At 40.7% G+C, this 27,757-nt stretch overlaps 1 protein-coding gene across 5 annotated transcripts; it reads left to right on the top strand.

Moving 5' to 3' along the window:
• The first annotated feature begins 385 nt into the window (after nt 1-385).
• On the top strand, nt 386-27,471 carry slc43a1b (solute carrier family 43 member 1b). Of its 5 annotated transcripts, none has more exons than XM_076091057.1 (17): nt 386-939; nt 1,901-2,268; nt 3,919-4,034; nt 4,682-4,840; nt 8,132-8,315; nt 8,435-8,490; nt 8,976-9,052; nt 17,235-17,327; nt 18,059-18,192; nt 19,330-19,475; nt 22,391-22,537; nt 22,880-22,915; nt 23,469-23,601; nt 23,878-24,007; nt 24,154-24,227; nt 24,751-24,874; nt 24,991-27,471. In XM_076091057.1, exons 4-17 carry the CDS (start codon nt 4,687-4,689, stop codon nt 25,216-25,218), a joined length of 1,716 nt encoding a protein of 571 aa, XP_075947172.1. In that variant the 5' UTR covers nt 386-939; nt 1,901-2,268; nt 3,919-4,034; nt 4,682-4,686; the 3' UTR covers nt 25,219-27,471. The 5 variants fall into 5 exon arrangements, with proteins under 5 accessions (XP_075947172.1, XP_075947170.1, XP_075947173.1 ...); XM_076091055.1 differs by having other exon boundaries at nt 1,901-2,445; XM_076091058.1 differs by lacking the exon at nt 3,919-4,034.
• Nucleotides 27,472-27,757: the final 286 nt, after the last annotated feature.

Genomic DNA, 27,757 nt, shown 5'->3' with positions numbered 1-27,757 from the left:
TATATATATATATATATATATATATATATATATATATATATATATATATATATATATATATATATATATATATATATATATATATATATATATATATATATATATATATATATATATATATATATATATATATATATATATATATATATATATATATATATATATATATATATATATATATATATATATATATATATATATATATATATATATATATATATATATATATATATATATATATATATATATATATATATATATATATATATATATATATATATATATATATATATATATATATATATATATATATATATATATATATATATATATATATATATATATATATATATATATATATATATATATATATATATATATATTTTCAGTGTGCAACCAATGCTTGGAGACATACTGCAGCTGACCACATGATGGGGTTAGGGAGCAGGTGGACAGTGTATCGCTGTCACTGGTGTCAGCTGAGAAACTTTCAGGAACCAAAGAGTTTTAATGGTTTAATGACGTGTACATCCTTCACTTCAGTATTAAAAATCACTGGAGATATCAACTCACGGCAAACTATGGATCGGTCCAGACTGTAAGACACATTAGGTGTGGACAAATTTAGCAAAGCCTCTGTCCTGGTCAAAGTGTGTGTGTGTGTGTGTTAAGGTCAGTGGGTGGGCGAGTCTTGAGCTCCATTTATAGACCTACTGTACTTAGAGAGAGAGAGTTAATGTGAGTGCACATGTGCCAGTGAATACAGCTACCACTGGGGAGAGATAGCACACTTTAAATATAAGAGAAAGAAAGAAAAGATTAAACTCCACAACACAATCAATCTCTCCCGTCAGGAAACCGAAGCAGCAGCAGCAAAGATAACGTGTTGAATCTTCACCGTACATAGATCATCTACTGTGGAGGAGCTCACCTCATAAAGTAAGTGACTTTCAACATGTTGCATAGTTTGGATTGTAGACAAAGGGACGGGTGTCCCCTCATAACATAGCTGCTCTGTTCTGCTGCTGAATGGCAATGTGCTCTGAAGGCACTTCTGAGGTAGCAGCATGTTGTCACCACTGCATTAGGATCCGGTAGTTCCCTCTTCTGTCTACCACCACCCTTTTGTCTTCATTGTTTTGACTCGGCTGAGTCTAATTGTCCAACATGAAAGGGAGCTCATAGCTTTTGTATAATTTAACTTTACATATTTGTTGACGTGTGAGGGTCACTTTCACTTGGAAATGGCCATTTATGAACCCAACTGAGAACAGGTATTACTGTAACATGTTATGTAGACAGAGAAAGGCGGAAGGATATGACGTCTTTAACCTTACTGTGCTCATTGGAAGAGTCCATTCCAACTCAAGTGGTATTCATGACCTTGTTAGGGGACATTTCTAATATCTCTAAGCATAAATTATATTTGTAGGAAGTACTTTTTGAAGTAATATTGATGGACATTTACACAGACTTTTAGACATTTACAGCCAGCATGTCCTTGAGGGCCCCTCATACTGTACGTGTTACATGATGGACTGGGATTTAAAAAAAATCCCCTTTACAGTTTGTAAACAATGATGACGTACATAAGTGTGCACACGTGTGCACTCACTTTAGACAGGAAGAATAGGCAACATATTATATATATATTTATATATTTCTTATATATTTCATTAGCTGATGAGTTAATGATCACAATGATTTAACAAAGAAAGCAAAAACCTGTCTGGGATGGTCTGCTGCTGCAAACATATCCAGCCTATCAGACTGCTGCAAATTATATTAACTGCCAACTACACACAGAAATCACAAAGTGAAGACCAAAGCTGTAACAGTTAGGGTTACCATGGTGAACATTAGCCAGTAGCTCCCATAAACTTTGATCCATCTATGACAGAAATACACTCATCAACATGGGAAAAGGGAGCGCGATGATTGAATGAAGTGCAGCAGACCTCGAGACGATCAATGCCGATAACATCTTCCAACCATCCAGCCAGACCAAACGCCAGTGAAAGCTGATTGAGCGCCCTGGGAAAATAACTAAGAGAGCTGGGGTATGAGTTGAGCTAATGCAGCTAAGACCTGAGGCTCTTCCACTACCCAGCCTGCTCAAGTCTACAGTGGGGCTGAGGTGGAGCAGGTGAATCGTTCTAGGTTCCAGGGACTCAAGATCACAGAGAGCTGGACATGTTCATCCAGCCACATCGCCACCCTGGTGAAGAAAGGCTGTGCATCCTGGCTGAAACATTACAAACTGGCATGGTATGTGAACGGCCAGGACAGGAGGGCTCTACAGTGGGTGATTAAAAACCACCTAGAAGGTAATTGGTACCCATCTACTGAGCATCAGTGACATCAGTAGTGAGGGCTGATGATCCCCTCAGTCAGAAGATCCCCGGCTCCTCCAGTCCATGTTGATGTGTCCTTGGACATGCATGGGTGCGTGACATGTAGCTTTAAAACGCTTTGAGTTGTCAGAAGACTAGAAAGGTGCTATACAAGTACATTTACCATCAGTGATATTGGTGACAAGAGGTGCCTGCGAAAAGCTCAAATTATATCAAAAGACAATACCCACCCTGCTGCCGTCAGATACAGAAGTATCTGGAAAGAAAAGACAACACACAAATCACAATAGCGTTTTCCCTACAATTCCTAATATATGTGTGTGTGTGTGTGTGTGTGTGTCAGGTATGTAATAAACATATTTTACGTAATGTAGGTATTTTAACCTAGACTACAACCTTTTCCTAAACCTAACCAGGTAGTTTTGTTACCTAAACATGACCAAGTTAACTTAAAAACTAAGTAAACTTACATTTTGAAAACACTTTCAATGGGAAACTGACCCGCTGTCCCTGACACGTCATGAAAGGGCACTAAATGTGAACCTGGAGCATCGTAGTTTGTAGCATAGGGCCATTGACCAACTGTCAGGAGAGAGAGAGAGACTATTTCCGTGGTCTATTGGACTTCTGGTGTGCAAACATGTGCCTTATTCAGATTGAGTCACTGCTTTCTTCACACCCACACCCACCAGAGCCAGTCCATCAAATATTTGCACACTCATAGCTGGGTAGAACACCGGGTCCACTGATTTGTAATTCAACAGGAATGTTTGTGTGTGTGCACATGGACTACATCAGTGCAGGACACTTGATAGCTCCAGCTCATAGACTGCATCCAGCTACCGTAGAAGGTGAAGTGGGGTCAAACTCCTTCCTGTTTGGTCTCGTCTTCCCCCTCCCCATGCTTCCTTTCAGGTTTCATGACAGCTCACAGCTGACACCATGTGCAGCTCCACAGAGTTTTACTGATGCAACAGTGATAGTGTTTAATGGTGACAGAATGAAGGGTACTTGGGGTTCTCCCGAAAGTTTCCATTCACTGTTCCTCAGCAAAACCAACCGTGTTGATCCTTATGGCCTAAAAGTAGCTCACAACATGGACGTTCCTAACTGATGAAATCTTCCAGATTTAGAACAGCAGAAAGATGTGCAATACATGTTAGCTAACTTTGACATACTAACTTGAAGGAACTATGATTTATTACAACTTGGGTTTCCATGTTGTTGCCCTAGCCATCAGTTCTAGTGGTTATGATAATATTGTACCCACCAGAGAGCTACACACGGTATTGCTACAAATTAGTCTGACAGGACAACAAGCAACAGTCGTCCGCCAGGTGTGTCTCCCTCTTCCCCCCCCCCAAACAAAGAAGAATTGAATTTCACTCAGTTGTCCCTCCCTAACTTCAGTGAATCAATCAGTAGTATGAGAGATGAGCAGTGGACAGTTAGATACGCACACACATGACTAAATGCATTTTCTCCCCACAGGCATAATAAAGTATTTTAGCACTGTGGACCCTGCGATCTACACATTTGCATTATTACCCTCTTCCATCTGCAGAAATATGGAACCACCCGCTTGCCCGTGCCCATGTTAGCAGAACACAAGATAGAGAGAAAACAAGTGGCCAGAAAAGCCACAGAAAAGGTTCAATTGAAGAGAACTGCACCTCTGATGTAAGGTTACTGTTTAGTTTTAGTGCCTTGCTTAGGGACATTTTGCCCTAGCACCTTTGAGCTGAGGTGAAATGCAGAATGTTATGTGACACTGATGCAGAAGATTGTTTGTGTCCGATGTGGAAATCGATAATGGGTGGCGCCTGGGCAGAGCATGCAGTAGGCAGAGCATGCAGGAGAAAGGACATGACGTAGATTACTCCGCGGTCACATAGCCAGTGCACAATTTGGTCATAAACAACAGAGTCCCTTGAAGTTAGACTTTTCATTTCCGTCTTCATGTAAATGACCCTTCTTCTTTACCCTGGATGTTTGTATTGTTCTGGTTTAGCGCCAGCTGTACGACACAAACATCATAACCACACCCACTCTCTGAATTCTCTGGACAATGAGCAGCTCTATTCACACATGGTCTCAATTGAACATTACTCAGACTTTGTACAAGGCAGCCGGCAGGATAAAGTCTGTTTAATGTCAACTGATTCGGACATTTGCCTTCTCATATACAGCTCCTCTGGGTAATGTCTCCATGAGTTCAGGGTTGCAGTGCATGTTTGAAAGGGGCATAAGGTAGTAATACAGGGTGGTGCAAAGTGAGTTTGTTTTCCGACTATTTGGTGGTCTAATGTTTTCCTGTGTGTCTACAGCTGTCATGGCTCCCAGCTTGGCCCAAGCATACAGGAGGAGGTGGTGGATGGCTATCACAGCCATTATAGAGAACCTGCTCTTCTCTGCTGTTCTGCTGGGCTGGGGCTCACTGCTCATCATGCTGAAGAATGAAGGCTTCTATTCCCACCTTTGTATTGGTAAGACCACCCTCCAATCAGCTCCTCTGGTTGTCTGTAGTGCAGTAATCGTCCACAGCCAGATATACACAGTGGTGTATAGTAACGAAGTAGAAATACTTCGTTACTGTACTTAAGTCGTTTTTTTGGATATCTGTACTTTACTTTACTATTTATATTTCTGTTGACTTTTACTTTTACTTCACTACATTTTGCAAAGAAAACTGATACTTTTACTCCGATACAATTCCTCTGAAACCTTCGTTACTCGCTACAAAATCAAATCTATCTTTAGAAACAAAATGAATCATGAGACCAGCGCCGGGGACTGTGGTGGAACAGAGACTGCAAGCAAGCAGGTTTGGCGAATCAGTGGTCCTAGCTTGCAAGTTAAATCATTGGTTAATCACGTTAATGCGCAAAACAAGTGCTCTCAAAGCCGCGGTGTTTTGATTCCCAGTGATGCCCAGGATGCTATATGCTATATGCTATAGCTAGCGAGCGACAACACGAGTAGAATTCCACACAGGACGGGTGGGATGAGGAGAGGTGGATGGGTCAAACAAACACTGGTGTTTCCTCCAGGAGGCCGCAGTTTGTGCCGTGTGTGAAACGAGAAGCCAATGTTGATTTATTTGTGACGTGACTTCCGTACTTAAGCAACGCCACTTCCGTAGACATTTTAACGCAAACCACGATCTTTTCCTAAACCTAACCAAGTAGTTTCATCGCCTAAACCTTAGTTGTTTCCTGTGAAGATGGAAGTTTATTTTGAAAAGACGAAGATCAATCTCATGTCTGTAAGTTAAATCAGCTATAATCACTCTTTTAAAGTGATTAGTGACTCGTCTAAAACATTTAAAAAAGGAATAACTTCAATAGAATCATTCTAATACAATGTAGCTTCTTTACATTCTATGAATGTAAAGAAGCTACATTGTATTAGAATTGTCTTTTGAAGATGAACAGGACATTTTTCAGTTTCCAGTAATGACTGGGTTGTTACTTTCGGTGCTGCTTTAGTATTGATCATGTTTTGATATTTGAGTCATTTTGTGGATGATCAGATGGAGTTATGATGGTAGCAGTCGCCCAATTGCAGATTCAGCTTGAGCAAAACCTTTGCCTATTGTGTTCAAATCAGGCCCATAGCAGTTTACAAGGCAGGTGTCCTTTGCATCAAGTGGATATTTTTTGCTGAACACAATATTATGCATTTGCCCTCTACATCCTCTAGTCGGAATGAGCATACTTATAAACGCACTGTTACAACTCCTTCATAGTGTCATATTGCTTTTAGGAGAATTATGATGATAAGTTCATAGCAGATGCAAAAGTATACTTATGTACAATATATTATGTTGAACATTGTTGCTCCTGGATGGATCACAGCCAACCCAATTATGTTCAACACAGCTCCATGTCCTTGGTCATGGTGCCACAGCACTTAAAAGAATAAACTTCATAATTCTCAAAATTCTGACCCTTTGCTTTTTTATTAACAGCATTTACTTGTACTTTTACTTCCAATACTTAAGTACATTTAATGTCAGAAAATTACTTTTGATACTTAAGTACAATACATATCAGATACTTTAAGACTTTTACTCAAGTAGTATTCTAATAGGTGACTTTTACTGGAGTAATTTTCCAGTAAGGTATCTTTACTTTTACTCAAGTATGGCTTTTGAGTACTTTATACACCACTGGATATACAGTATCAGACACATACCTCTCTTGGATAGTTTCAAATATGCAGTTTTACCAACATACAGATGTTTACATTACTGTGCATTTTGACAGCTTTTCTGGTGACACAATAAATGTGTCACAGGCAGGATGCTGAATGCTGTGGTGCCTATGACTTGGTGAAGAAACACTCTGACCATGTTATGAGTGGTGTTTCTGGTTCTTTGAGGTGACCATGGGTGTGGTGGATTTTTGAAGTCTTTATTCAAGGACTGATTTCAATGACAGACCTGACAACAACTTAACAATCACAAGGTACGACCCCTAAAGCAAACCCAGCTTTATGGTCTATTTGACTCTAAATGGGACCATTATTTACAAATAAACGTCACGCCGGTTCCACAGAAGATGAGCTTGATAACTGAAGGCTCTGGCTCCCATTCTACTTTTTTTAAACTCTAGGAACCACAACTAACCCTGAATTTAGGGAGCGCAGCTCTCTAGTAGGGTACTATAGGCTCCTTAAGATATGACGGTGCCTGACCAAGTAGAGCTTTGTAGATGAAGAGAAGAATTTTAAATTAAATTTGTGATTTTACAGGGAGCCAGTGCAGAGAAGCTATTACAAAAAACTATCTTTTCTTAGTTTTTGTTAGTACACGAGCTGCAGCATTCTGAATCAGCTGGAGAGATTTAAGAGATTTATTAGAGCAGCCTGGTAATAAGGAATTACTGTAATCTAGTGTAGAGGTAACAAATACATAATTTTTCTCCATCGCTTTGAGACAGGATGTGCCTGATTTTTGCAAAGTTATGTCGGTGAAAAAAGGCAGTCCTTGAAATGTGTTTTATGTGGGAGTTAAAGGACAAATCCAAAGATAACTCTGAGATTCTTTACAGTGGTGCTGGATGCCAGCGCAATGCCGTCTACAATAACTATCATTAGATAATTGGTTTCGGAGGTGTTCTGGGACTAGTAGAATAACTTCAGTTTTGTCTGAGTTTAACATCAGGAAGTTGCAGGTCATCCAGGTTTTTATGTCCTTAAGACATGCTTGAAGTTCAGTGAGCTGGTTGGTTTTATCTGGTTTGATCGATATATATAATTGAGTATCATCTGCATAACAATGAAGGTTTATGGAGTGTTTTCTGATTAAATGGCCTAAAGGAAGCATATGTAAGGTGAATAGAATTGGTCCAAGCATAGAACCTTGTGGAACTCCGTTACTAACTTTGGTGTGCATGGAGGTTTCATCATTTACATATACAAACTGAGATCAGTTAGAAGACTTGAAACTAGAGATTGAGACCATAAACTTATGTTTACAATGTTTACTGAGTAGTCATTTTCTCATAGACTTTTATACAACCAGAGGAGTCGCCCCCTGATGGCCATTAAAGAGAAGGCAGGTTTATTGCACCTCCGCATTGGCTTCATTTTTCAGACCCTGAGGTTGCCCCTTTGCCCCTGACTTCTAACACTGACTAAGTTATCAGGGCCTTTTATCAGTGGTGTTTTGTGTTCATTTTGTTCCATTCATTGTCACGTCTAGTCTTGTGTTTGGTCCTCTACTTTCAACAGTTTATTCTCTCCTGACTTTTTCTCTCAACGACCCGATCCAGAAAATGAAACTGTCGACACCAACGTGACTTCTATGGAGAATGGTAACTGGCGGAGTTGTGTGGAGCAGGAAGAGGTACTCAACCTCGGCTTCACCATTGGCTCGTTCCTCTTGAGTGCAGCCACTTTGCCCCTGGGAATCTTGATGGACAGATATGGACCTCGCCCACTGAGGCTCGTTGGCAGGTGAGACAGACAGTCCGTTTATTGTCTGCTTTTCATCTAAAGATGAGTTTAACGTGTAAAATGAAAATGACATTGAAACCACACCCCATGTGTGCTCTGACATCCTGTGTACATTTCAGTTCATGTTTCGCAGCCTCCTGTGCAATGATAGCTGCCGCTGCATATGACCCCGAAGGTAAGACACTTCAACCTTGAATCGTCATATGCTTGCTTCCATTCAATCCTGCTACTGCAACAACACAATAGAGATACAGTACTTAATACAGACAATACGGTACTTAAAGGAAATAGTTGTAGTTTTGCAATTATCCGTTATGGTAACACTTTACTCTGCAGCTTCACTGTGAGGTCTGGAAACACTGCAGCATCTTTACAACAGACTTAAACAAGACAAGGAAAGTGAGCAGTCACATAAAGACAGGCTATAAACAGTTTAAGTAACTTGGAAAAGAAAGAACAATTAATACACAAACTGTGTGTTGTAAACAAAAATTACATTTTGTCACCTGCATAGTTTATCTATGCTATCAGTGATTATAAAGGACATGTTAAGTCTTTCAGTTGGGAATGGTTAAAGGTACAACCATTGACACCCACATTGTAAATAATGCTGAATGTACCAGTAAAGTTTTTAACCTTCATTTCCATGTGTCCTCTTAGTGCTGTCTGGCCTCATCTTCCTCGCTGTGTCCTTCAATGGCTTCGGAGGAATTTGCCTGACCTTCACTTCACTCACAGTATGATTCCCACTCACACACAGGCGCCTGCACACTCAATTTGAAAAACTAGCTGAGAAGAAGTGTCAAAATGTATTAAAAACGGAACTTAAGAAATGGTTCCTCACATGGAAAAATACTTCTATTATAAAATTCCTGTTTGTAGCCGTGGCACCAGGCTAGGTAAAGTATCCCAGATGTCCCTATGCATAGCTACTTCCTCCATATCCTCCTGAGGACTCCTGAGGTGTTCCCAGCCCATCTGGGATTTATAATCCCTCCTCTCAGTTGGACATGCCTGGGAAGCATCCAGGAGACATCTAGATCAGATGCTAAACCACCTTCTTGACGAAGGAGCAGCAGTTCTACCAAAGCACTTTTTGTAAAACTTAAAGGTCCCATATTGTAGAAAGTAAGATTTCCATGCTTTAAAAAACAAAAAACAGGTCTAGGTGCTATATAAGTACTGTAAAAGTATCAAAACGACCAGTGACGTTATGAAGACAGCGAGAGCGCAGACCAATCAGAGCAGAGAGAGGGACTTAAAGAGACAGGTGCTAAAACAGAGCGTTTCAGACTCAAGGTATGTACAGACAGACAGTATAAGGAAAATTATGTGTTTATTTTTAATATTAAAGCATGTAAACATGTTCCAGTAAATACCCAAAACATGTGTTTGAACCTGAAAATAATACAATACCTCTATATCTTTAATGCTGAGTTACGAGATAATAATTCCTACTGAAAAGCAACTTAAACTGACTACAAACACAATGCATGAAAATGTCAACACGTTGTTTTCTTTGGTAAATGAATATACCATGTTTTGTAGCCTAACATACAAGAAGGTGTCTTGATAAATGCCAGAGAAAATGTCACAAATGCTGTGTATGTGTGTTGGCATTCCTCTCCTCTACCTTGTTGTGTTTTCATGCCCGGTATCATGCCAGGTCGGGAAATAGTCACCAAATGCAATCTATTGGTTTTGTGTCCATGGACATAAATTGAAAATACAAAATGAAGATGGAAAGTCAATTAGGATCCTTTTTTCATGGATATTGACACAAATTAATTAAATTAAAAAGATGATATATGGTACAAAGTTATGTTTGGCAATAACTAGCATACAACTAGCCCATGTCGTGTAAAACTGGACTGAGTGGACCACAGTGCACTGAATCTTAACGATGAAATATTGTAACACACGTTTTGAACGGCTGCTCAAAACTAATTCTGTTATGATATCATATTACTATAATACATGATAAAAAAATCAAATACCAACACATAGACACTAAAGACACTGATCACTTCATCAATTGAAAGCAGCACTAATCAATACTTTTAATCAAATGGTAAATGGACTGTACTTGTTTAGCTCTAGTCTTCTGACCACTCGAAGCTCTTTAACACTACATGTCATGATTCATTCATACACTGATGACAGGGGCTACCATGCAAGGTGTCACCTGCCCACCAGGACTATCTAACGTTCATACAACATTCAGACACCGTAGGCACAGCTACGGGAGCAGTTTGGGGTTAAGTGTCTTGCCCAAGGACACATCGACATGGACTAGTGGAGCCGGGGATGGAACCGCAGATCCTCTGATTGAAGGACGACCCTGCTCTACCACTGAGCCACAGTCGCCCAAGTCACATCAAATGAATTATGCATAATGGGAACGATTTCTAGTGACAAACCCACAGACAATCCTCACCTCGCTCTGCAGTTCCCCTCAGCTCTACAAAGCAGCTTAGCATTTTTAAGCTCATTGTTTTGGTTTTACGACCTGCAGCTGTTCCATCTCATGAACTTAATTCCCACTGATTTCAGTTCATCCACTTTACACTATCTGCCCATCACCAAACATCAACAATGTTAGAGACTAGCTGGTGATCAAAGCGGAGCATTCAGCATCTAAAGTGACATTTTTCTTAGTAGTTGGTTGAGACAAAATAGAGCTAAAAGCCTGCATGGAGCATTAGCAACGTATACTGCTTCTTTGAGTTTTCCTATTTTGAATTGATGATGACTGCCTACATTCATTTTCAGTCCTCTTTGACATTTTATAATTGTGCTGATGAAATTAAAGATAATTAGCGTCTCAACGTCTAAATGAGGCCTTCTCATCAGTCTGTGTGCATCATCAGTGCAGCAGAAGCCAACCAGTGTGGCAGTCATGAAGTAGAAAGGGGACAGGGACAACAAAGGTCTCTGCTGTCTGGACTTGCACCTTGGACATCACATCACAGTATGGTACATTGCATAGATAGACTAATGCTAGGTCACCAGGATGCCCCATATACGCACTTTCCATATCTCTCTCTCTGTCAACATCAAAACCTCTGCAGTGACGTCACAGACTGGATTGTGGCCAGAGATGTAAATGTTGAAGGTTTCAACCTAGGGGCGACTGTGGCTAAGTGAAGAGCAGGGCCGTCCTTCAATCAGTGGTTCGATCCCCGGCTCCGGATCTGGTAGGCACATGTCGATGTGTCCTTGAGCAAGACACTTGACCCCAAAAACCTGCTCCCGTAGCTGTGCCTATGGTGTAATAGCATCTGAATTGTAAGTCGCTTTGGATAAAAGCGTCTACTAAATGACTGTAATGTAATGTAACCTATGAGGAGAGCAGCAGTATTCTCTGAGCCCTTTGATTCACCGTGGATTTACTCTTTTGAGTCCAGAACAAATATCTACAAGCATAAAGTACAATGGTCATGGTCCAAACAGCGCGTGTGTGGTTTGGACTGCTTTGTGCGTACATGGGATTATAAACACATGTTCATCTGTGTGTGTGTGTGTGTGTGCACATTTTGCCAAGCAGCACATGCTGTCCCAGTTGTTCTAAATTCTGATGCGGCCTCTCAGCCAATCCAAAGCGTGGGCGGACAACACACCCTCCGTCAGCCCACTCCTTCTGTCAAGTCTCTCTCTGACCTAGACCTGGACTTGACATGGTCATTCTGGCCTGACTGCTGTCATTTCTGGTCTAGTGTCTGTTTGTGTCTGCTGTGTATTATCTTGATGATAAGCTCTTACATAACTACTTGAGGTGAACAGTGTACATTCCCAGCTAACCTAACTAGCTGCAAACACATGCCCTGTGAACTTTGCAAGGCAGTTTGTACTATAATAAACTGACTGACCAGAGCCAGCAGTGTTATTTTAAAGTGGCAAATGTCCCTTTAACTTCTCATTATGAAGTAAATGTTGATTGTAAAATGTAATTGCTATAGAATAATGACACCATCTGCTTTAGATTGCTTCATTTTAAGTGTCGCTTTCACTCCGCAATTCTGTCTCCTCACCATGTCTGCCAGGAAAAGGAAATGTTTATAACTCAAACACAGAGGTGTTTTACTCTACCTTTATCGAAGCATCGAGGTTTCTAGTTCAGATTGAGCTAGTAGCCCCATTGCTACGCTAAGATACAGATAAAGAGGTTTTTATTGTCATTGTAGTGATACAACGAAATTCCGTTTGGTAGCCCTCAGCCAGCCAGCAGCAGCGAACAACGATAACAAACAATATACAAAATAAAAGTACACGAAAGGGATAAGAACGTTACTAAAGGAATACAATAAGTAAGTTCCTACTTGGTTCCTACGATCCTCTGCTCTGTTTTAACTACCCGGGCCAGGTCTCTCCGGTTCTCTGCTGTGCAGCTGGTGTACCACACGGTGGCGCAGTGGTAGATAATTGTCTCTATGGTGCTCCTGTAGAAGTTGACTAGGAGCTGAGAGGGGAGTTTGGCTTTTTTGGAGTTTCCTCAAGAAGAAGACCCTCTGTTGGGCTTTCTTCACCAAGTGGGAGGTGTTAAGGGCCCATGTCAGATCCTTTGTGATGTGGATTCCCAGGAATTTTATGTCACTTACACTCTCCACCTCCTCACCGTTTATGTGGAGAGGAGGAGGTGTGGTCTTCCTGGTTCTCCTGAAAACAAAAACAATGGTGCTTTCCTGTAGTTTGAATTTGCATCTGGGCAGATAACAACTAAACATTAAAAATTCACCATCACGGAAACGTTCATCAACTTTAAGTATGTTTGAGCACCAGGCATCATTGATGTTCACACAGAGTATGCCTCGTCCCACTGGAGTCCTGCTCTCTGTCCTGCGCTCCACCTGTCAAGTGATGCTTGATGTGGGATGCCACGTTGGAGCCTGGTCTCCGTTGGCACAATAGTCACCGATCTGCTGTTGCTGGGTTTGCCTGAATTTTCATGCAACTGACCATTAGCCAGGAGCAGACTGGGTGGAGGAATAGCCTTAGGTCCTAGCTGGGTTAGCTTAGCTTCCATCCCAGCTCTCCTTCCTGGGGCAGTTGACTCCACTTACCAGCAGGTCTGGGTGTGTGCGGTGATCGTCTCAAGGTCAAACCCCAGGAATTGGGTAAATTCCTGTGAGTCCTTCTCTGATATTGATGAGTGTGTTCTGTCCAGTGGTGGGCCGCCAGGGCCAGCAAGGCCTTCTCTGCTGGCCAAGACAGAATCACAAAGTTATAGCTATTTTACAATTTAATCATTTTTCATAAATACACTACATGTATTCTAAAATGTTTTTCCCATTAGCTTATTATCTCATTGCAGAGCTACTGTCTTCCTCAGTTGCTCTGCTTCCAGTGCAGCTTGTTTTACGTAGAGCTTTTATCCAATCAGATTTCACCTCTGTGTCTCTAGGTAAAAAAATCTGCCCAAGGCCTGCAGAATTAGAACTGAATCTCTTTGCAATAAGTGAATGGGGACTTTTATTGTTGATTGTCATAGTCTTCAACCAATCAGATCTTTAGTTTGACATGTTGGGTGTATTCTTTGACTTGCCAGAGCCTTCTAGCTGGCCTACAAGTACGTCAGCATCAGTGACGTGCGGTGAGGTTCGTGGCTGGTGAGGCACTGACTCTTTCAGAGTCAGATTTATAAATATATGAACCCAATAGAGTATCTCAAATCACCATTCAATTGGCAGCTTGCACATTGACTACTGGTTATTCTTCATCTTTCATATCAGCATTCTTTACACACACACATAGGTAAGGTACATATTTGATTCCACCGATTTTTGCGGGCGCCACCCGCAAAAATTGTGAAATCCCGTGTTAATCTGTGTAACAAGCACGGATGTAGAAAGAGAACAACAAACACATAAAAGGTTACTTTTACCTGTCCGACGTTGAATTGCTGTTGATTTCCCTTTTGAGAATTTTTTTAAGCTTAGATATAGAATCTTCCATTTTTGCGGTCAAAGCAAAATGTTGTGCTACCGGGCTAGCTAGCGAGCTGTACCCAGCATGCCGTTCGGCGGTGTAATTTTATAAATGTACAATTATTAGTGTTACAAATTGTTTATGTGTCACAAACTGTTGTGTCGTGCCCTGTTTTGCCCTGTTAAAGAGCGTTAGTTGTGACTTATTAATTGTTGTGTTATAACCATGATTAGGGGTCCCGCTCAATACACTCTACTGAAGTAGCTCCGACTGTAGCGCCCTTAGCGGCGAACAATATATTTTGCTACTTGTTAAAGAGTTACAGCAGTTGCTTCGGCTATGCACCGGTATGACTGTGTGTGAAAAATGAATATCATACGGGAAATTAAAACCGGTATACCGGATAGCACTACTTGACATCAACATAATTCTGTTTTTTTGTAGAATTGTGCAATATCACCAATCTAGTCTGGTGTTTGGGCTGGACACTGCCATCGCTAGGGCACCGGCCACTGTGCAGTAAAACATGGATATGGCCCTTCAGTGTGATCCACCTCTGGAGTTGACAATGTATATCGGGGAATTGATCACCTGTGGAGATAACTTCATGTTGATACGTTTTTTGCCTCATATTTGTTTGATCTCTTAACTACGTGTGCACTACAGCAGTGCAAAATAATGAAAGAGAGAAGAGGGAACTGAAGGCCAGAACAGATGGTAAAGTGAATGGAAAGACAGGGGGAGAACCGTGGAAAAGAGGGAGGGCAGATAACAATGCATTTGCACCACTAAAGTTAAACATTAACTAATGTGGGTCATGCATTGTTCTACATTGTTGTAGCCCTGTCTATTAGAGAGTCAAGCCATGTTTTAACCTTCGTTATTTTAGTTTATTGTGCTCGCATACTTCCTAAATCAAGTTGAAGAGCACTGGACTTGATGGAAACCCCTTGAAGGCTACAGGGTACATGCTGTTACTATCACTACTACAAACGAATATCCTGGAAAAGCACTAATTAATTCCACAATGACTATGTAATTAATCATTACTGACTGGATAGATCCGATATGTTAATTCTAACATGAGCTCAATGAAATAGGTACACAGACAGACTGGGCAGTAACACATTAATAGGAAAGGAAGAGTTAATTTGTTGCCTTACGAGTGGAGAGGAATCACATAAATACATCTGCACCATCAGCTGAAAGCATCATATGGTCTTCAGATAATACAAATCATGGCTCAGTATTAGGTTTCTTGTCTCCTTGTTGAAGCAATATGCTTTATACATCACTTAGTCCAATGTTATACAGATGTATTAGAGCTATTTTTGTTCAAAGATTTTATATAGAAATATGCTAGTGTGCCTATACACCAAACCACTTCATGTACAGTAGTTTTCATTTCATTTCGGAAAGCTTGTATTCACTGAATGCAGAATAAGTTAAATTAGAGAGTTTGAGATAACACAGAGGTGAAAACACACAAGCAGAGTACACAACAAACTACTTGATTGTCAAAGAGCCAAGTCTGAACCTTTTATTTTTTTGCCTGCAGCCTAGAGAAGGGTATCAGTCCATAGTGTTGACAGAAGTGGAACAGCCCTGTGTTTGGGCCCAGTGCCTCACATCGCAATGAAGCAGCTAGCAGGAATGAATATCAGAGTTAGGGACACTTCAGGGAGACAAGTTTTTTTCAGTGTTTGTGTTTTTGACATGACCTCAGTTACGTACACCATAAAGTCGTGCAGGGATGACGTCATTTTGTAGGCCAACAGGAAGTTATCATCGCCCTGGTTCCCTCCACAAAAAGCCAATTGGGCTTTCCAATCCATAAAATCTGATTTGAGCAATACGTTTAAACGGAACATGAAAGGCCTGTAGTGTGAACAGCTGTGTGATTGGCAGCACTCCAGCTGTGTCTATAGTTAGAGTGAAAGTCTGTAGACACACACGCCGAACTTACCATCTGCATGGCCAGAGAATGTTCACATGCGAACACACACAAGGTTTTCGTGACAAAAGGATGGATGACACCAGTTCCTCGAGGCACCAGTTCCTCGAACGCCTCACTAGCACCTGACGAGACCTCTGCCATCTGACCGACCGCTGACATTACACCTTCATTTTCCATAGACTTACAATGGTAACACAGGCGTCATGCACATCTTTCATTTGGTTGCATTAGTGCAGGGCTGAGTGAAGCTGATGCCAACAGGTTAGAATCAATATGTCTCCACACCTGACGCGACAGAACATTTATAGAGGCAGGTGTGTGTGTCTGTTTGTTATTAATAATTGCAGGTAAATGTTGTTTTTATTGTGTAATATGTGTGAGAATACAGCCAGTGCAAATCAATGTGTTTATAAGCAAGCTGCACAGCTTTCACAGGGAGTTTCCGTGCAAAAAGCTGTTATGGTAGTTTTCATATCAAATAGTGACTATATATATATATATATATCATGAATTATACTATATTGGTTGTGTGTGTGTGTGTGTGTGTGTGTGTGTGTGTGTGTGTGTGTGTGTGTGTGTGTGTGTGTGTGTGTGTGTGTGGGGTGTGGGGGGGGGGGGGGGTACTGGCGGCAGTGGCAAAGTTTGAGCTGTAGTTACTGACTGAACATGTTGCTGCTTTGCCATGTTGGTTCTGCTAGTTGTGTTTGTGTTAATCAGCTCAATGTCCACCCTTCATGAAAAGCTTGCGTGACAATGCAGTGGCACCGCCTGGTGGTGGAAAGTGCATCTGGATCACTGAGAATGTACATTAGTTTACTCATAACAGTGATTTAGTTAGTGATTTTTGTTCATTCATTTTTGTCTGTTTTACGTTGTATGTTGACTACAGCAATGTCTGAAAGAGATCAAAGGTCATACAGTAGCTGATTACTAGATTAAGAACACATTAAGATCATATGTACTGCTGACCAGTAATATCTTTGTCTGATATTATAGAAGTCTCCTTTGTCTTTCATCTCTCTCTCTCTGTCATCTAGCTGCCTAACATGTTCGGCAATCTACGATCAACCATCCTCTCCCTGATGATCGGCTCCTATGCTTCTTCAGCCGTCACCTTCCCTGGTGTAAAGGTACACACACACACACACGCACACAAATGCACACACGCAAACGCACACACACACATCCTTTTTATCCAACATAATCGTCACAAAAAATACTTATTTAGGATTGTTGTTGTGAACTTGCTTGCGCAGTTTTATCATAAAATATTCAGTCAGCAACATATTTGCCAATTGTGTCTATTACAGTGTTCTATAGTGAAGAATATGATTTTTGTAGAAAATACATGTGATTGCTGAAAGCTGTAGGAAAAGTACAAGAAGAGTTACGGGAACAGAAACAAAGACAGAAAGAAAAGAGAGAAGAAAGATGGAGAAAGAGAGAGAGGATGGGAGGAAGAATGAAAAAGATGAGAACCAAAGGATGATGAATAGATTACTAAAACGTAGGCGGGCAAAGAATGTAGCGATAAAAAAAAAAGTTGCAGACTGATTGATGATTGGATGTCATGATGTTACTGGTTGAAATAGTTTGGTACTGGCTTACGTACGCACTCGGCATATTTTGTTTTACAGGAAGAAAAGGTCATTGGATTGTGTTGTAAAAATATGGAGAAATTGTTATTTTGTAAATTTGTTGAGCACACATTGTTGCTCTACGTGCACAATATGACCGGAGATGTGATCTATATAGCTTCAAAAAATCTCGACTTCAACATATTTTCCTTCTCCCTCATTCCTCTTCTGCCTGTCTCTCTCTTTACTTGTCTTCCTCCCAAACCCTCCTCTTACCGCTCCAGTTGATTTATGACCTTGGCGTGTCGTTCCGCGTCATCATGTGGGTTTGGTCAGGTATGGCCTGCACAGTCTTCATAAACTGCTTCCTCAACTGGCCTGCTGAATCCTTCCCTGCACCTGAAGACATCAGATACACGTCAGTGCACATCCTGTAGTAACATTATTGTACTTGTGAAAACACACACAATCACAACCTTCACCGGAAAATCCAGTTAGGAGTTTCACCGTGCCACTCCATAACCGCCGTTATTTTAGGTTCTTTATGGGAAGACACATTCAATTATGATTAAAACTAGATTTTTAAGCTGCATTATAACTATTATTTTTGACCACTTGGGGGAAGCGTAGCAAACAGCTCAATATGTGAGCATGTGAAATCCATTCATATCCTATTATGCTGAGTGATCAGAGAAACGTGGCTGACGTGTTTCAAATGAATATCTCTAGATATATATTTCAATTTCCCCCCAGGTACTACTTCGGCTTAGTTAATCTCCTTACTATATTATGCAGTAATGAATTGGCTCCTTGCATAGTGACCAGTCTGGCAGATTGCAGGGAGAGTGCAGAACAGAGACTGAAGACTTGAACAGATTCAGCTGGTCTGTCAGGCCAATGGGAAAACAGTCCAACACTAGAGCAAGATAACTAGTCAACTACTGGATAGATTGCCATGAAAACTGATATGACCATTCCCAGTCATCGCAGGATCATTATTATCTACACCAGGAGATAATGAGAGCCGTTGTGTGTGCGTGAGTGTGAGCTATATCTGTCCACAGATAATCTTGCACACTGCTGCACCAAACTGCACATTATTTGGGGTGCTCATTTATGTCTGCGTGCTCAAGGACCTCTCTGGTGGTTGCAGGGACTCACACGTTCTCAAAGCACCCTTTTTATTGTTTCAGTCTGGCATTTACTGACTGCTGACTCCAAACTCACTACTCTTAAGATTTTGGTAACCCCTTTCCTCTGACACCATCAATCAGGTCAGATTTTCCACTTTCCACACATTTTCCATATTTATTTCCATTTAAAGACTGTCTTTAAATGTACGGAACACTTAAATGCTGAGCCATCTACATGTTGGACACTCCACGACTTGAAAGCAGATGTCCAGGAAAGAAATCCTGGATATATCACTCAGCAGGTTCAAATGTTTTTGAGATGGTGACAGGTGTAAATTACTTCTCATTGGATCACCATTAGGTAAGGGCTGGAGTTATTTTAGATTCTCTATCATACATTCAATCACCTTCTCTTTTCTCAGCAGTAAAAAGGTGAAGCTGAGTGGGCTTGTGACCGAGGACAAGATGACTGGGGACAGGTACGTCACTCATGTTGCTGTCATGGAAGACATGATGGGACCTAAGCAGCCAGAACCCGAGCAGACAGATGCTCAAAGCACAACCCAGGGTATGGAACATTCTCATCCATCTTACCAGGATATGTTAACCCATACAGACTGGCAAAAGAGCTAAACAGCTTACAAGGCTCTGCATAAGGATTATACAAACAACGTATAATGTGTTGTGAGCCTTTCTTTATGCTAAGCTAAGCTAATTGCCTTCACAGAAAGAATGTCATATAATGCTAAACATGTTTAAAGGCTTCAACCCGATCCCTTGGTCAGACCCCTTGGCGTCCCTTTCTAAAACCCTGGGTAGCCCAACGCGTCAAACTAAGACGCTCCACTCGCCGTAAACACAGGGTTCATGTTGTGAATTCAGACAAAAAAATTTGCTTCGATTTGGGCAACAAAACCACTTAGTTGGGTTTAGGAAAAAAAGATTGTGGTTTGGATTAAAAATACTACATTTGTAAAGTGAAAATGAAACATTTCCCTATGAACACAAAGACAAAAAACAAATTGTTGGTTTTACAGAAGACACAAACAGCAGTCTCCTGGGTGAAAGTCCTGTGTTTGTTTGACCCACCTACCCTTCCCAGATTGGGTTACATTGTAGTTGCTTTAAAGTCCGTTGTGTTTCATACAGATGCTAAAGGGAGCCTTGTGCCTCAGTATCATACGCCGACAGACGTGGCAAAGCGTCGGTATTTGACGCCCTGAGTTTGAAAACGAGCTGGGAGCTTTCAGTTGGTTGTGAAACAGTCTCAATGTAAAATAATGTAATACTGATGCCTCCATATGACCTACATAAGTAAACGAGACCATCATAGAGAAGATTGGCTTTTTCTATAATTATTCTTAATGCTTGTTTACTGATGACAAGCATTAAGAATAAAGCAGGTTCACCAGCAACTCCTTCAGCTCTGACTCCAGTGGAGCCTCCAGCAGCAACCAGCCCACTGCGGACAGCCGCCTTTAACCTGCAGTCGGAGCCATATATATATTCAAGAAGCCTAGTAATCCAATAACCTACGAACCAGAAGAAATTCATAAAACATTTAAAGATTACTATAACCTTACTTACAGCCCAAGACTGTCAATGAAGATAACATTAAACAATACTTGTTATCATTTGCTCTTTCTTCCATAGGAAAAATATAAAATGACAAATGAACTGCCCCCATCACAAAAAAGAACTGGACATAGCGATTAGTAAATTGAAAACAAATAAATGCCCAGGGAGTGACGGTTTTCCGAATGAATGGTATAAAATCTTTAAAGAAGACCTCGCGCCTGTATTGCTAGAATCCTTAAATTGGACACTCAGCAAAGCCGTGGCACCACCATCATGGAAAGAGGCCGTGATATCAGTCATCCCAAAAGAAGATAAAAATAAAGAATGTTGTGAATGTTATCGTCCAATTTCTATATTGAATGTAGATTATAAACTGTTTAGATCTATAATCTCAAAAATAATTCAACACTTTCTGCCCGAATTAATAAATGAAGATCAGACAGAGTTTATAAAAGGTTGACAAACACAGGATAACATCAGACGAACCCTACACATTATAGAACAGGCTAATAAACAACATCTAAGTGCAGCTCTGGTCAGTCTCGATGCGGAAAAGGCATTTGATAGAGTCAGCTGGCCTGTACAGAGTGCTAGAGAGGCTGGGTTTTAATAACCAATTCATTAGGTGTATACAATCTTTATATAGAGACCCAACCGCTAGAATAAAGATCAATGGCCATCTGACAGGTAGTTTTAAGCTGTTTAGAGGCACTCGCCAGGGCTGCTGCCTTAGCCCCTCCCTTTTTGCAATATTCATAGAGCCTCTGGCTCAAGCGATCAGACAAAACAAAGAGCTGAAAGGGATCAATATAGCAAAGGAGGAACATATTAGGACTTTTTGAAGATTACATTATTACCTATCTCCAAAATCCCAACTCAACAATTCCCAAACTTATGACAATTTTGGCTGACTACGGTCGGATGTCGGGCTATAAATTGAACATCACAAAAACACAGGTACTCTCTCTTAACTACATACCAAGTAGGCTTACTGTGCTAGTGGATTCAACTTTTGCCAACATGGATAGACAGTATACTTTGGAACTACTCTTGTTTCACATTGAAACTGGTTCTTTTAATAGTGTCAAACTCCCTGAGGCTTCAACGTGCTTTATTAGTCTCATCCATTGCATGGGAGTGTTTCAAACTTGTTCCTTGCTCCGCTGGTAGTGAAGTCAGTGAATTTGGATACTGATTCAATGAACATTAGGACACTGAACAGCTATCAGTTATCTCCATTTCAATCAGGAGAGACTTCATTAGAATTTAACGGTAATTTATAATTTGAAATGTGCAACGTCTGTGGCGATTGGACTCCATCCTGAAGTAGGATTATAGAGTGGTAGTGATGCTGAGGTCACAGAAGGCAGAATCCCCCTGTAGTCCACTGGTGGTGGTGGTGATGATGAAGGGAGTTGCTACAACCCGATGATGAATGAGGAGCATGACTGTGATGCTGACTGGAGGGGGAGGGGACTGGGGTGGAGGAGGGTCGCATCCGATTGTGCTGAAATGACAACTGACAGCAGCAGAGAGGAGAACACTTCTAAAGTTTGACAGCAACGATGTGATTGGCTTAAGGAAACTGTGTGCAGAATCTGGTTGGTTACTTAAAAGTGAACGCCCACAATCAGCTGATAGAGAGATTATGAATGAAAAGAAGAGTAAAGAGTCTTCCTGACTGAACATCCGCTTAAGCTTCATGAACCTCTGAAGTTGAGCATGTCATGTAATGCCAACTCCATGGTTAGGCTAATCAGTGCCATGAGAATTAAAAGAGAAACAGTGTATTCTGGGAATTTTCCATGGAACTGAACTCTCAGTGAATAGTTACAATTTAACTGGAAACTGAGTGACTCCATGAGTGGTCCTCTATACACATTATCTCTCTCTCTTCTTCTTCAGGCTCGCTGCCACTCTGTCATTCTGTGTGCTCTCCCATCTTCCTGTGGAGTATCATCACCATGGCAATGACCCAGCTGAGGCTGATCTTCTTCATGGGTGCCATGAACAAGATGCTGGAGTTCCTGGTCACCCACGGCAACCCTGACCGTAAGAATGCTAACCTACCTGAATATTTTAAAATAATTGGAATACTACTTTGTTATCATTGAACAAAACAATGACAAGAACATGGACATTGTCTGGTATCACTTGTCAACAATGAAGAACGTTATAGGTGAAGAATCATTACACACTGACTCAATCATATCTTTATACCACATCACCTGACTTCCTTAGCGGCAGCCCTGCACACCCTAGCTCACTATTACATGGAGTATATTCAAAATACAGTGATTTACAATTCATAGGTATGAGTATGAATAGTGATTGAGAAGAGGCTGAGTCACACAAACAGGGCTGAACGCTGACCAGACGCTGTTGTTGTTTCAGACTCAGAAGAGCTGCAGAAGGAGGGGGAGGAACAAGGTAAGAGTTTAGAGGCTCACTGGAGTTCCTACAATGTTTAGACTGATGTTTCTAGTTGTATTTTGTGACTACTTGACGTCTTTAAATGTCCAGAAATGTATTCATATCAGGCCTTTGAGGGAGCAGTTACAATATTGGAAAAAATACATTATTATTGAAACACATGGCAATGATAGTATTAGAATTTACAATAAAGTATTTTAAGTTTACCAGTGTGGGATCCAATAAAAATATTACAACCTTATTGTTGTTATGATACTGTATTCATCAGGTGGACGATAAGCAACATGTGACTGAGGTCATGCCCTCTGCATACTTGGGCCTTGTGTTACACTGATCCCAGTATGTTTAGACCCAGTGTTTCACCATCTGAACTGTTGAAACATCATTTAGACCTTCGTATCGGGAAAAGAAACCTTCAAACATTTGTGTGTTATGACCTCAGAATTTCTTAAATAAGACAATAAGTAGCCTTCTGTGTGTCGCGGCTTCAATCTGTCTTCTCTCCACGTGTTCCTCTGGACTTCACTATATCTCGGCGTGTCCTCCTCAGTTGGTTTCTACTCATCTATCTTCGGTACGATGCAGCTGCTGTGTCTACTGACTTGTCCTTTGATTGGCTACATCATGGACTGGAGGTTGAAGGAGTGTGAAGAGGAAAATGCCAACACACAAACAGAGAAGAGGTATGAAGAGAGTGCAGTGGGTTCTCTTTAGGTTTAGACAGCGTGTTGCTACATTTATACATTGCTGTACAGCAGTCAGCAACACAGAGGATTGTTTTAATGCATTAGTCTTAGAAGGTTTCTCTCAAATGTTGTATGTACATTGAAATAGCTTTGGGTTGCTGCCCATACTGGCCCTGAAGTGATCCTCTCCTTGGTCACATTGTAAAAGACCAAAGAAACAGTTTCATACTCTGCATCCACCCCTCCGCCTCTTTTGACATTTGTCCCGTTCAGCCAATCAGACCCCGCAAAGAGAGACAGAAAGATCCAGAAACTGACGAATGCCATGAGAGCTTTCACCTTCACCAACCTCCTGTTGGTCACCTTCGGAATAATTTCCATGTTTGACAACCTGCCTTTACAGGTTAGAAAAATACTGTTCAGGAATACAACCTATTTCACATATTATACTAATACAGAAGCAATGCCTACAGACACACAGATAAACAAACATAAAGTGTCACTTTTGATGATCATTTATTAATCTGCTCTTTGTGTTTCCTCTATTAGTTGGTGTCGTTTGTTCTGCATACCATAGTGAGAGGATTCATCCACTCCTGCTGTGGAGGACTCTATGCTGCTGTGTGAGTACCACCACTGGCATCTTTCTATTAAAAATGAAATGTGAAGAAACCCACAAAGAATTACCACCTGAATCTGCAATCCCCCTCAGCCATAAACGCTGGTGTGGTGAAACAAAACCTACTCTGGACAGATGCAAACACAATTTGAGTTCCCGTTAAACTGCCTGAGTCTGTATGTGCTGTCAGTTTGAGCAGCTATTTTTGCCAAATTTTACCGCGTTGTCCTGCTGCTTACATATTCGGTAATCCTCTCAGAACCAACTATAAATGTATTGGAGCGAAACGTACAATATTTCCCTCTCCCTGAGGTGTAGAGGAGTAGAAGTATGCAATAGCAAATAAATGGAAGTATGTTCGCTTGAATACAGTACTTGAGTAAATGTACTTAGTTACATTCCACCACTCAGAATTGGTACTTGATCCTCCTATATTGCTAGGGTTAGACTGTTTTAACTGTGAATTAAGACAATGAAAAGACATTTCTCTTTGATTGTGATGATTTTTATCTCCCACCTTGCTTTAGGTACCCAGCCAACCACTTTGGAACACTGACAGGCATGCAGTCAATGGTCAGTGCTGCTTTCGCCTTGCTTCAACAACCACTGTTCATTCTGATGTTGGGACACCTGAGTGGAGATCCTTACTGGGTAGGGAGCACACACACGCACGCATGCGCACACACACACACACACACACACCATCAGGATGTGAATACATACAACAGGTTTTATAACATGCACTGACATGTCTCTCCTTACAACAGATCAATTTGGTCCTTCTCATCTTCTCGCTGGCTGGCTTCCTGTTGCCAGGCTATCTGTTCTATCACCGTAGAAACCTGATCAGGGCAAAGGCTGAGCGGGATAGGTTGGCTGCCAGCCAATCAATCAAAGAGATTGCTCCTCTAACCCAATCAGATAGTGGGACTGCTAAAAGCCAAGCCAAAGGGCATGCGGCTAATGGATACTCATCAAATGGGCATACTGTTTAAGATGACTGACAGGAGTGAAACGATCGATTGAAATTACAACGTTCAGCAGTTTAATACTCTGAGGATGTAACCTCTCTCTGGGCTGAAAACTATGACATCTTGCAAAATCAAAACAAGACAAATAACATATTGAGCAAAGTCCTCTTCTATCCTTCTTTAAAACAAACAAAACACAAGATTATATCCAGCAATAGTGACACATTTTCATAAAGTTTAGGATAGAACAGGAAGTTACATGTGTAACCCTACCGTCAGGCTTCTCATTTAGAAAATGCTCTTTGACTTTTCACTAGATGCCATCATATCATTTAATAATGATATGTAAAGGTGGCTCAGTGGTTAGCACTAAGTGGACTTGTGATGGACTGGGGATTTGCATGCTGAGTAAGTTTCCAGTCCCCTAACCCTTGACCCAAGCATTAAGTGACAAAAGAACATAAAAATGCAAGGACCATAACCTGTTTCTGCACATTTTATCCTGTCACACACAGTAGCTCTATTAATAAGAGTTTCCAGTCATTTTTCAAAGTGGAACTTAACTTTTTTAATTGTTGAATGTGCTTGAAACTTGCTTGCGTTAAAGGGGAACAACACCCAATTTTCATAATTTATACAAGTTATTTTCTAAGACAGTCAAGACATTAGCAAATATGAGCAACTCTCTCCCAAAAGCCAGAATGCTAAAACTCAAATGTGTGCGTCACCGTGTATAAAGAGTGAAACTGCTCCATGAATTGTGACAATGAACTGAGAGAGACGTTTTAGATGACACTGAGAGCAATTCTTTATTCAGGTGGTGTTCCCTTAATAAACATTATTAATATAGAATTCAATAAAGCAGGCGTACACATACTGTATGTTACAGTTATGAGCACTATCTGTCATCTTGACATAGTAAGATAATTTGGACATATTTTTAATGTCTACTTAAAGAATAGCTTCACAACTGATTGAAGTCTGTCTTCAAACAATAGTCCGGTGAACATGTGTACACTGACTTAGGTTTTGCGTGCTGTAATCAATCTTCATGTTCATACTGGCTATTGAAAGATCTCTTCCTAATACTTTTTCTATGGAAGTTATGGGGGACAAAATCCACATTCCTTGCTCTGAGGAAAAGAGTTTATTTAGTAAAAATGAGGCTTCAGCAGGCTGAGACCAATCAAGTGGATATTTGTACACTTGTTTTATTGTAAAATTCCCACTTTGTGTTGTCCTGAGCTGTTTCCTGTTGTGCTGCAGTGGAGGGAGAGTAACAAAGGGAGGGAATTAATTACTAAACAGATTGTAAATTTGGACAATATTCACATGACTTGGATTGTTGAAACTTCACATTAGCTTCAAATAAACTTTTTAATACACTCAGTGTTGCATAGAAAGAGGGCTGTGGACATACATTAAAGGTGCATCAGTAAGAGATCTCTTCATGACCAGTGTGAACAGGAGGAATGGTCACAGTAATCAGTGTATGGGCACCTCACTATTATAATTGTGAACCTGCCCTTCAAGGTTAATTAGCTGTAAATGACAAAACGTAATTTGTAATCCTGAAAGAAATGAGACAATTATGGTCACTACAAGAAATGTTTATCTCAAGATACCGAGATGTTTAAAATGTGACGATGTAAGAAATACATAGATGGAAAGTTGAATTCAGAAATATTGAAACACACTTTTGCTAAATTCTACACACTCAGGGGTTTTGTTTCTACCACGTTACTTGATCCGGTAAGAACAGTAGCTTTGCTCGCTCAATGTTAGCTACTGTTACAAATGTTAGCTAGATATTGTTCTGCCATCACAAAGCCACTTTGCTGACTGGATGACTCTTCTCTAAGTGACAATGATCCTGTAATTGGGGCTTCTTAAGTCCCACCCCTTTTCGCTCTGTACTCCGGTAACAGTTGAGTGAGCTTTGAATCCGGCAGAACCTCTGTCAACTTTCCTGTTATACTTCACGATGCTACATCTGTTCGTTGGTGCCACATTCTTCACGGACACATTACATTGATTACTACGAGGAAATTTCATTTTGTGTTGAATTTGGTGAAGGACAAAAGCCGTAGTGTGTCCGAGCGCCAGCGGCCCTTTAGAAAACCTCTCTGTTCAACCTGCATGATTTGGTCTGATTTGGTTTCTTTCTTTGTACTATACTCTGCTGTGTGCCACCCCAAAGTCATTTTTTGTTGTTATTTATTGTGATATACATGACGTCTTACATCCCAACGGTAAAAGTCACCCGTGTAAAATGTATCATCATGATAATGGCTTTCATTGCATACTGTAGGTGTTGCTGTCGACTTCTATATTGCCTGGCGCCCAGAAATCGAGTGCACACTGCGGCACCCGGTCATACTGAACTAGCATCAAATAACTGATATTGATGAGAAATGAAATCTAATTGTTTCATTGCAACATCAGCGCGGAGCAGCAAAGCTACGACTCCACCATTTTGGACTGAAGGCGACTACCATATATCGAAGAACAGTTAGACGTCCACCTACAGAGTATTCTTTGTCATATATTTAATGTATCTACT

This window comes from Anarhichas minor, unplaced genomic scaffold (genome assembly GCF_050575085.1).
Source record: "Anarhichas minor isolate MPS153535 unplaced genomic scaffold, ASM5057508v1 ptg000014l, whole genome shotgun sequence".
Taxonomy (NCBI): Eukaryota; Metazoa; Chordata; class Actinopteri; order Perciformes; family Anarhichadidae; genus Anarhichas; species Anarhichas minor.
This window is presented reverse-complemented; position numbering and strand designations above follow the sequence as displayed.

Excerpts from the sequence above, each read along its gene's own strand:
- slc43a1b (XM_076091053.1), top strand. The coding sequence starts at position 2,418 with ATGTTGATGTGTCCTTGGACATGCATGG. Across the intron at positions 9,053-17,234 it reads TGACCTTCACTTCACTCACA|CTGCCTAACATGTTCGGCAA; the intron begins GTATGATTCCCA and ends TCTGTCATCTAG. Across the intron at positions 18,193-19,329 it reads CCTGAAGACATCAGATACAC|CAGTAAAAAGGTGAAGCTGA; the intron begins GTCAGTGCACAT and ends CTCTTTTCTCAG.